This window comes from Lytechinus variegatus, chromosome 2, assembly GCF_018143015.1.
Source record: "Lytechinus variegatus isolate NC3 chromosome 2, Lvar_3.0, whole genome shotgun sequence".
NCBI classification, from domain to species: domain Eukaryota; kingdom Metazoa; phylum Echinodermata; class Echinoidea; order Temnopleuroida; family Toxopneustidae; genus Lytechinus; species Lytechinus variegatus.
This window is the reverse complement of record NC_054741.1, coordinates 32,703,827-32,715,705: the sequence shown is the minus strand read 5'-3', so window position 1 is coordinate 32,715,705 and position 11,879 is coordinate 32,703,827. Positions and strand designations below refer to the sequence as shown.

Genomic DNA, 11,879 nt, shown 5'->3' with positions numbered 1-11,879 from the left:
GTAAATTACTTTATGCAACATTGTTAAGGTGATGAAAACTTTCAGAAACGGGTGAAGTATCAAATAATGATTGAATTTGAATTTTGTCAACAAATTCATGGCAAGTAGACAATAAATTTTATGCATCAATGTGAAGTGAGATGCATTTTTCTTTGGCACCATCTTTTTACAATTGCTCTTTTTGATGACAAACACTACTTATTAATTTATCAATAAAAGGGAAACACATTTGTCATTCATTAATCTAATACAAAACACCCTTCTCCCCAAAATATAATTATTCCTTAGTAGTATGTATACAAATTAAACTAGCACCTGTTTCAAATAAAGGGAGGATGCATATTCCACAACCACATAAAAATACATTGATGAATATTTGGGGAAACACCCATGAAATGTGTAATAATGTAAGACTTCAATATTTAGAATATTAGATTTCAACCACATGAAGAGAATAAAGAACCACGTCTCTTAATGGAGTTGTTTATATAGCCGAGTAGTCCGGCCATATGAATTAAATGTGCATAAAAGAGAAAAAAAGAAAATACTGATCACAATATCAGCCAGATATATGTAACTTGTGCTCTGTAAAATAGACAATACATTCAATAGGATAAATCAACTGCATATATTTGTGTCATATTGACCTGTGTCTGGTTGCATAAAAGTTACTATTGCCTTGCTACTAGTATCCAATGGTAAGTTTAACAGAATCCAGGATTTTGATTGGCTGTTGAGCCACATTCCCATGTAATGGTAGATACTATTGGATAGCAGAGTTACCACAATATTAACTTTTATGAAATAGGTTCCTGGTCCTACACAACTTGACATAAACTCAAACCAGTCCCATCACCAGTCCATGTTTCTTTCAAAGAAAGTAATTTAAAAAACTCACGGGTGTTTCCCAATTAAAAGGAAATGAACATTTAACCCCAAAGTCAATAATAAGATAAATTAGTTTTCAACAATTTGTATCTAAAGAGCACTTTCATCTGACTCAAAGACAAGTTTATCTCCAACTACAGCTTGATTCAAGTACATAGAAAAAATATATATAACACTGACAATTTCACGAAAATCAGATGTAAATTTGAAAGTTATGGCATTTAAAAATTTTGACTAATCGCACAAATGAAAATGCCAATTGAATCACACACTATTCCATCTATGTTTTGTTTCTTTACTATTGTTATCTTGAATTTAAGTGTCAACTTCTACAGATCTAATAATAAAGATGATCCCCAGCAAAGCACAATATAGTTTACATGGGTCCAAATGAAGATTTGGTGTGTTCCAATTGTAACCAACCATACTTTGCTTTACTGGTGAAAAATTTGTGAGCCTTCAAATGTGAAAGCAACATCTCCTATTACTATATTCTTTGGCTATTCTATTGTTACCTTGATTTGTATTCATGTTTAATTTCATCTGACTTTACAAAAAAAAGTTTCCTGAAATCAAGGTAAGATTAAAATTACATAACTTTCCTATTTTACATCTACTCTTTACGAAATTGTCAATGTTACGCATGTTTTATTTTCCCATATTCATTCAAATAAACAAGTGTTTGGATCATGAAATCTGTTCAAGGCACATAATATAAGTCATTCATAAATCAACAAGAGTTGAAAGTAACATAACCAAGAAAGGTACACTTCTCCAAAAAAATTAATATTGTACAAAGTTTAGAGATATAACTTGATACACTCTAAATCTAATACATATAGTTTTAAAAAATATTTACAAAAGGAAAAGATCATGATCAAAATTATTTTCCAATTATCAAGAAACATATTTAAAAAACAGACTAAAAGTTTATAACGTACACAAAACTACAAAAGATGTTTGTTTGTTGTGATGCTTATTTTGAATACATTGACATAACATAGTGTAATATATTTTCTCATACAGTTAGATATACTGCTGATTATGAATTTGAGATTGTGACATTCAAATGATTTCTAAACTAAATATGTATCTGCCTAATAAAGTGAAACTCGATTCTTTTTCACAGTATCATCATATATTCAGAATGAAATAAGTAACAATGTGATTTTGTTTTAACCATTCCCATACCAAGTGCATTTTCAGAATGATCTACTTTATCGCACTGGACAACATTAGAGAATATGGTCCATATGATAATGCAATTAAATCAGAGACATAGCTTCTCCTTATAAGGATAGTCTGCATACCAGTATTATTTCGAATGTAAATGTTAGCATACACATACACAGTATATGAAATATGAGCTGATCATTGAACTCTTTAAATTGGCAATTCAATTGAAATGTATAGTAATATCCCTTTGAGAATTTTATCAATTTAGCAATACTCATTCATTCTTTTGCACATTATTATATTCATTTATTCTCTCGCACTACATCTGTTTGTATGAGAGGACAATCCTTCGTGTTGCCAATTGAGTAAAATGAGATCATTCAAAACATTATCAAATGCCCACAACTCTTCAAGTTAATACAAACCCATGAACCATCGAACCATGACCGACTATTTGTTATTAAATGGATAATTTGCCTCAACCAGTCAAACAATGCAAAATGATCTCTGAGTTTTGAGCTGAATTAATTCATTCAAAAAGACAGATTGCAACTGTGTTGCTGTCACATGACAAAAGGAAGCAACCCTGGAGAATGAGTTTCTTAGTAAATGAGTAATTGTTTTATGTGGAAATATATACAGTTACGTACTTTTGAAACGTCTATTCCTTTAGCATCATGTAAGAGAATTAAAAAAATATCAAGAAAAAAGTCAATCTTGAAAGTAAATCAGAGCCGCTTCCTCTTGTCATGGGACAGCAGTGTGAGAGTGTATTTTTGTTTACACCTACTGCGGATGTGTGTAAAAACACAGTAAATTAATTCATTCTAGAACTGACCAACAACCTTGAATACTACTGATCAGTAGAAAAAAATTACATCTACCCCACAGTAACCACCATGACAGAATTATGCCTTGGAAAAAAAATATACTAAATTGAAAAGCTGATGGGACTGGAAACAAAGACGAACATGGGATGGATTTGACTGTTTTCATGATTAAAAGGCAGTTTTTCACTTCTGCACAACTGAAAACAAACAAATAAAAAGTGATCATACATTCAAGCTTGCATAACTCGCCATTCTATGTTGGAATGTTTCCAAGAGCTTTCCCTTTGTAACTCTACATCAATTTTCTCATACATCCGTTTGACCTTTGAAAAGAAATAGGTGAGTAGAGTTGTTGTATTTAAAAAAAAAAAAAACAAGATCCATGAACAATTTCCCAATACTAAGTTTTTACAAAATAATTGAATGCATTAAAAAACAAGTCAACAATTACACAAGAACTCATCAAATGCAGCATTTAAATTTAAATAAATTACAAATAAGCTTTTCAATTGAGATCAACTATATCAAATCGTATCATTTTCAAAGCAATGTTGGGGGGTTAAGAAAACAAAATATTTCACTGTATTTACAGTCACATAATGCATATGCTGTGTAAGTTGTTTAATTGTTCAAATCAAACCCCAAGTACAAGTCTTCATACCATACAAGATACTCTGACTTGAAATTAATTTGCAATAGTGATATCAACATTTAAATATTAAAAATCTAATAGGCTATCCAAAAATGAGTTTCTGACTTGGGAAACAAATTGCATTTGAATATTTAAAATCTACCAGACTGTCAAAGAAATAAATAAGATCTATCAAATATTATTGAGAAATTTTATATTTCCGGAATAGAAGGAAAAGAAACTACATATAAATATCCATAAGAATATAATTCCCATGCAAGTTTTCAACCAACCAAAACATTTTTAGCAACCAGGGAGCCATTTCGTACAGCCATTCATAAATTATATATGACTTTACACATAACCAGCAATTAACCCTTTCTTTTGCTGAATGAGATACCCCATATTTTCTGGTTTAACCCGACAGGAAAGGAACTTTCTAAAATTCTCCTCATAAAATCTTGACATATGACGAACTTCGAATTCAAATCCTTGTTAACAAAAATTTCAATCACCTACGATGGGATATTAAATTAATGAAAATCTGATCTAACACAAAATAGGGTCACCAATCACGTGTAAAGTCATACATAACTCAGTTTTATGAAACCACACCCTCCTCTAATCTACATTCATTCAATCTTTAAAATGGATTCCCTAATTTTGTTTCTCATAGGACAATAGACAATTGAGTTGCTTTTAAATGAAGATTTTTTTTTGAGCCATTAGGCTGGCAAAATATGGAATTTGGAGACATGCAAATTTCCAACAGAAAATAATTTGATTTGTTGTATGTTTTAAAAACTCTATGCTACCCGGTACTAATGGCTTCTTAGAAAAGACTAAGATGCTATCATTGAATTTCATCTGAATAGAATTTAATTGAACCTCTGACCTCTCAGAAGTTGAGAACTTTAACAAATTAAGGAGTATAACTTCAAATAATGCAAGAAAGATCTGATAGCTGAAGGTTTTTTAATGTATACTATACGTTTATATAATCACCACGATTTAGATCTTCCATTAACAAATTGTCCCTATGTTGATCACATGTCTTTTAAAAAATTTTGTGAAAAATAATTTGAAGACCAATACTAATTGGTCTAAAATATATTGTGTTCATTTGAATTTCAAAAATCAGACTCTAAAATGCATCCCCTTTCAATGACCAAACATTACATTCTCATGTAGCATCTGCCTCTTTTTGTCTTTACAGTTGGCACGATATCTAGAGGAAGTTGCTCTGGCATTGGCAAATTTCCTCTTTGCAAATAGTTCCTCTTTGGTTGGATATACACCATGATCTTCTTTCATGTGGAAGGCTAGGTAATCAGTACGGGCAAACCCTTGGCCACAGTGGTCACACCTATACGGCTTGAGGTGGGTAAAGAGATGTTCCCTCATGTGCTGCTTGCTCTTAAAGTTCTTTGAGCAATCATCAATGGTACAACAGAATGGGCGGGCAGGATCCTTGGTGATCTTAAAATATTCAGACAACTGAATGCCTCCTTTTGGATTGAGGAGAACGTTCGACGAGTGATCAGAATTCCGTTTCCTTTTCCTTCCGTCAACTTTAACATTCTCACTTTCATTGAGAACCTCAGGTTGAGCTGGTTGAGTTTGAGACTCCTCTTCTGATCCAGATTTCATGCGGATGCGCATGACAAGTTCTCCTTTCTTTGCATGCTTTGGTGGGCGACCCCTTCCCCTCTTGACAGGAACAACACTGACTACCTGAGCAAGCTGCTCCTGTGGTTGTGGGAGTGGTGGCTCAGTCTTGACTGGTTCCTGGCCCAACTCATTATTGTTCTTTTGTTCAACTTGACCAGGGTTGTAATTGCCTGTGCGGCGTTTAGGCCGTCCGCTAGGTGTGTAGAGTATATCATCTTCTGATAGCTCACTATGAAAGGATCCATTAGGGGCAGGAGTCATAGGGGTGGACTCTGAGGTGACCATTTCCAAAGAATCAAGGTCTCCGGATGATGGCAAAGACACATCTTCTGGCTTAACTGGAAGTGATTCTTGACTAATAGAGCCTGACGGAGTGATGACAGAACCAATACTGTTATTAGTATCACCTACAAGGTCTTCCCCCACAGTATCTGTAGTAGGTGGTGTTATAATTACAGTCTCTTTGACCTGTTGAAAGTGATATTTCCTTGGTCTTCCTCGACCCCTGCCTTTGTATTTAGCAATAACATTCTTTGCTGCCCCCCATCGCTTGTGGAAACGCTTTTTGCGACCAAACTTGGATTTCTTTCGAGGCACTGGAGAATAGTCCTCATCTTCATAATCATCTTGGTAATGGATGTCCTCTTCTGGCTCCTCCTGAGACAACTCATACTCTTCACTGCCCTGGGAAAATGAGGACTCTTCAGGGGCAATTGGCTGAACAGTTACCAAACCAATGTTATCAGGTTCAGGAGCTGGTTCAGGAGCTGGCTCTGGTGCCTCTTCTGCAATTTGGGATCCCATTTCAACAGAATTTTCTGCAGCTTCCTCAGAACCCTGAGAACCCTCCATTCCTTCCATTCCTGAATTACTTTCTGGTCTTGCTGATTCTTCATCACTCTTTCTTTCATGTCCTTCAGTAACCTCTGCAGCTGCTGATGTTGTAGCTGGAGTGCAATTGGTACTGTCATCCTCATCTGCCTTTCCAGATTCAGCTTCTGAATCCTTTCCAAAGAAATCAACTAGATCAAGGTCATAGTCCATGGAAGTTTGAACAGGTGTAGTTCTAGAAAGGTCACTGCTTATCATAGTTGGTGCAGTCGGAAGGTTTGGAATTACAACACCCATGGCTGGTGTCAGGCTTGCAGCTGGAATACGGTCAGTGGGAATAAGTTTCTTGGAAGAAGATTTAAACAGCATCTCAAGGTCTTTGGCATCTCCTGAAAAACCATGAGCTTTTTTCATGTGCTCTGCCAGGTATTGCCATCGGATAGTATCAAAGGAGCACTCACCACATTTATATGGTCTGGTGTGAGTTCGCACATGATCAGTCAGATTGTTTCTGCGTTTGAAACCTTTCCCACAAATGTGACAGATAAACGGACGCTCTGGATCTAACTTGTACTGAAATGGTTTTGTTGTTCTTGGAGATCTTGGACTGCGTGGGGGTTTGACTTTGTGTGGTCTGGAAGCAGAGTGATCTGATGCAATGCTTCCAGCAGGTGGTGACTGAAGCCCACCAATTACCTCACCACTGGATGTTCCAACTGATCCAGAAGGCGAACTGCTCTCTGATGACTTTGGAGTGATGATAGGCCTTACTTCAGCATTTGGCGGTGACTTGTCTGTCATGCTACGTGCAACTACTGTAAGAATATCTGGACTTTCTTTACATAGGGTTGGTGATTCTGATGAATCACTTTGTTGACCCATATTTGGTTTAATAACATTAGGTTGTACAGTAGACAATGATGAGGTACTAGATCTCCTTGAAATCTGTCCATTACTGCCGTTCATAACAGCCTCATTCTGTTGATTGTGCCCTTGACTTCCTGATTGTTTGCGTTCTCTATGTTCAAACACCTGACCTGGATAGTGGGGAGGATGGTTACCATTTTGATGTCCAGTGTGCTGAGGATTAGATGGACTTGCTGAATGAGGGTGAGATGTTGCTTGTACAAATTGCTGTGGCATCTGGCTTGGTCTGACCTGACCAGGAATGGTGGTCATGTTAGGCACCATACCCTGTTGAAGTCCTTGTTGACTGTACTGAGCACGCATCATCAGCTGATGAGTAGCCCACTGTTGGTGTTGCTTTGCAAGTTGTTCTTGTTGCTGCTTTTGCTGTTGCAGTTGCTGCTGCTTTTGAAGGTGTTGCTGTTGTTGAAGTTGTTGCTGTTGTTGAAGTTGTTGTTCCTGTTGCTGCTTCAGGGCAAACTGCTGTTGAATTTGTTGCATGGCTGTCAAGGAGAGCTGTGATCCTGGTGCTCCAAGGTTTGGTTGGGCAAGAGATGTTGCAATATGACTGGGCATGTTCATATGTGGAGCAGTGAAACGCATACCTTGAGCTGCTGCTGAAGACAAACCCAAAGGATTCAGGTTAGGATTCATCTGGAATCTGTTAGCTGTTTCTGGTTGTATGAATACAGGCTGCTGAGGTTGCACATTATGCGGAACCGACTGCTGCATCATTCCTGGGTATGGAGGATGACCCATTGGTATATGCAGAGCAGGATTTTGCTGTTTCATAGCATTGATGTAAGGATTTCTTTCCATGGGATTGCCACCAATTGAATTATCTGGTTTGTAGAACACTGGCTGCTGCATAGGCATCCCCAGTTGTCCTTGCATTCCAGGTGGCATTACTGATGAGTCTGGTACATTTGAAGGTGCATACTGCCCACCATGTAGCTGAAACCGGGGAGCCTGTGGATGAGAAAATCCTTGAACATGTGCATTTCCGACAGGGCCTTGCGTCCTGAAGTCATTCCCTTGCTCTTTCATGTGCTCCAATTGATGATATTGAGAACCTGTGGGAAAGTTTTGATCATCTTGTGATTCACTGCTCATGTCTTCCTGTTTTTCTTTTAGTGATTCTACAGACACAATCACTGGCATAACCATATTATTGCCATTCTTCTCTTCCTTTTCAGAGTTTTGGGTTTCTGCATCATCCTTTAATTTGCCATCATGGGAAGCATCTTCCTCATCTGCTACTTCAATGATATCACCAGATGTAGCTTTTTCTTCAACGCTTTCCTTTTGTATTTCTTTTTCCTGATGCATTTCATCTTGGTAGTCTGTGACATCTTCACAAGACATGTCCAGTAAGAAATCACCTACAGTCTTGATACCAGACTTTGGCTCTTCAAGCTGTATGTCAGAATCATCTTCAACAGTTTCCTGTTCTGTTCTGCCTTCTTGATCATTAGTTTGTGAAGCTGTGCCATCTGAACTCTCAGGACATGTTGCATCCTTTTCTTGTTCTTGGTCTGAATTTCTTTCAGGTTTCTCATCCTCGATAGAGATAAAGCCATCACTCGCTACTGAAATACACTCTGACTGCAATTCATGGGAAGGTGACTCTTCCTCTTCTTTACCTTCAGATTGTTCATTTTCCATATGTTCACTCTCCTGAGTAACTGAATCCTCAGTAGGTGTTTGTGCTTCTACATTTTGCCCAAGAACATGGGCATCATCTATCTGAGTTTCTGTGTCATCATTGCTGCCAAGGGACGTGTCTGGGATATTGTCTGGCAACTTATCTTCCAGATTTGCATCTGGTTTATCCAAATCTCCAGTTTGCTCAGTAACATCATCTGAACTCTCTGGTTGGGATCTCAAAGTGCTGTGCTCATCATCCTCAGCTGGGTTTCTTTCCATATTATAAGCCTCATCATCTTTTGCAATAATGGTAGTACAATCATCTTCCAGAGGTTCATCACCATCTTCGACAAATTCTATGTCTGTAACTGTCAACTGATCTTGCACTGGAACAGTTTCGTGGTCTGTAGCATCATCAAATTTGCCATCTTCTCCACCTTGCACACTGGCAGATTCCATCTCCTCATTACCATCCACTCCAGCTGTCTCGATATCTTCTCTTTCAGGGCTAAGATTTGATTCCATTTCAACTTGTTCTGTGGATGCAAGTCTCTGTGTGTCATCCCCAATGTCCATAGATTCAAAACTCTCTCCCTGATTCAAGTCAATGCCCCCTGCATTTGCTTCAGCAGCTTGTCGGTTCATCCGCTTGCGCCAACGCTTCATGAGTTTTTTCCTCCTATGTTTAGACATGACTGTCTTTTCAGGAGTGTTTACAGGCTGCCTCTTTGGAACATACTTTGGACCTCCATGGACAAGTTCAATATGCTTGGCTACATTATCCTTCCGTGATGCCTTCAAACCGCATGCTCCACATGAATACGGCTTTACATGTATTTTAATATGTTCGAGTAGACAGTGTGTCGAGTTAAAGTTCTTCGGACAGAGATTACACTTATAGGGACGTATCGTACCATTTTCATATCTGCCATAGGTTCCTATAAGATCAGTTGTTGTGGCCTTGGGGTCTTTGTAAATGATGAATGTGGGTACATCATCACTACTCCTTCTTCTGGGTCTTCCTGGACTCTTCTTTGCATTAACATTGATGTACTCAATTTTAATACGTCCACCATACTCATTTTTAACTGTGGTAGCTTGCTCTCCTGCTTTTCTGCTCCCATATTCTGCCCTTATCTTCAAGGACCTCTTTCTTCCTCGTCCTCTTCCTTTTCCTCTACCAAAGTCTAATGATGAAGCATGTACAAATTCAACGTTTGAATTAATGCTATTACCAGCATTGATTTGTGTCAAAGAATTGTTGCTACAACCAGGTTCTTCTAAGCTGCCAATACCACTTACACTTGGCATACCATCACTCTCTGTTCTATCTTTATCATTCTGGAGTTGGGCATCTGCATGGCATTTTTCCATGTGAGCAGTCAACTGCCTGTCATCCATGAATTTAAGATGGCACAACTGGCAACGTACCATGAATTTAGCACCTTTAATAACTACCCGAGATTGGCTGTGGTAGTATTCTTTGTGAGATAGGAGTGCCTCTCGATTCACAAATATCTTCTTGCATTGTGTACAGATGTACTTCATTCGTTGCTTCTTACGGTGAAATTCTTTCCATAGATCCCAGTGTCCAGGAGTGGTTTGCAGATGCTTTTCATATGACTCTTCCTTTATAAATAGGCGGTTGCACAGTTCACAGTGCTTCAAAGTCCCACTTCCTCCAGAGCTCTGACTTGAACCCTCAGAGTTTCCATTCCTATCCTCTTCACTGCTATCATTCTGGTTTTCGGGAATTGCAGAATTATCCTTTTTATCAGAGGTTAACAGTTTCAATACATTTGGCAGGTTTTGATGCTTCCCTGCTTGGTTGGTTTCTGATAAATCTGAAGATGATTTAGTCGGTAGGGTATTTTCAGTTGAGTTGATTGGCCGAGGAGCGATCGGGACTGTTGCTCGCGGATTGTTGACAACTGGTGGAATGCTCACTGGAGCTACAACCCTAGCCTGTGGCCTTTCATTCCCAAGTAGAATTGGCTGTGGAACCTGTTGAAGCTGAAGCTGCTGGGCTGGATTTTGAAGAAAATGCTGATTGTGATGTGCTTGTGAGAATGTTCCCTGTTGGGTATTTGGCTGGATATGCTGAGGATGGCTACTCGGATGATGATGGACATTATATTGTGGACGATTTCCAAGTTGTTGTTGCTGCTGATGCTGCTGCTGCTGTAACTGCTGAACAAGAATAGACTTGTGCTGCATCGGCTGCTGAGGTGACTGGTGCTGCTGTGGTGATTGGTGCTGCTGTGGTGATTGGTGCTGCTGTGAAGACTGATGCTGCAATAAAGCTTTTTGCAAGACAGACGTGTATTGACCCTGAGGTACATGGACAACTTGGTTAGTAGGGGCAGGTGGCGCAACACTATTAGGGGTCCAGTTGGAAGAAGCTATCATACTCCTTACAGTTCCACGGGGGAGGAAACGGCTATGGTCTGGTTCCTCAGAGCTGTTTTGTCGCATCATTGCATCAGATGCCCTCAAGTTTTCATCAGAACTGGACCTACGCCAGTGATTCTCCCGGTCTTGTGAAATTTGTACAGGATGTGGTGCAGGACGTTGGGATGTAGGAATAAGTGGTGGGGGCTGCCCAGATGGTCGTTCAACTGGTCGTTGCTGCTGTGCTGGTGGTGTTAGAGAGCTGGGCAGGGAAGGCCTGGTCGGTGCAGGTTGAGCCACAGGTGACGACGGGACGGTGCTTTTGTTTGCTTCCTCAGCAGCCTTGATAACAGTCTTTGACAACACAATGCCATTAATTAAACTACTGTTCACACATGCAGTCTGCTTGCCCTGGCTGTTGAAGAGGATGAGATTTCCTTGCATGTCAACCTTGAGAGTATCACCTCCTTGTAGCATCAAAACAGTCTTCTGACTAGCTGGTGTTCCTGGTGGCATTGTGACATTCTAGAACAGAGGAAAAGAAGATGGACAAAATTATAAGAAAAGTGTCTTGTTATACTACCTACAGTTATTGATATACAACCAACTAACTACCTGAATGGCACACATTATTGAAATAGGCATAATATAAACTTTTCTTTTACTTTACTTTTGGCAAAACTTTAAATTCTACCTTGTTATAATAGATTTATTAATGAATTGCTATTACCTTTACAGAGGGCAATTCATAAAGAGTAAAGAATGAGTGACTTGGAGTGGCACTTAAATTCCCAGTTGTGACCAGCATAAAAGGCATCACAGCATTGGTCAAATCATACTTAGAGGAAGCAAACTACTGCATACTATGTTACATTACTATATTACAGTATTTTACATATCATTTGCGT

At 38.6% G+C, this 11,879-nt stretch overlaps 1 protein-coding gene across 3 annotated transcripts in view; it reads right to left on the bottom strand.

The window, feature by feature from the left end:
* Positions 1-238: 238 nt before the first annotated feature.
* Positions 239-11,879, bottom strand: part of LOC121407883 — a 52,328-nt gene continuing 40,687 nt past the window's right edge. For all 3 annotated transcript variants that reach the window (XM_041599119.1, XM_041599118.1, XM_041599120.1), the window contains exon 4: positions 239-11,496. In XM_041599119.1, the coding sequence (XP_041455053.1) occupies positions 4,687-11,496 (6,810 nt within the window). In that variant the 3' untranslated portion in view covers positions 239-4,686. The remainder of the gene's footprint in view (positions 11,497-11,879) is intronic.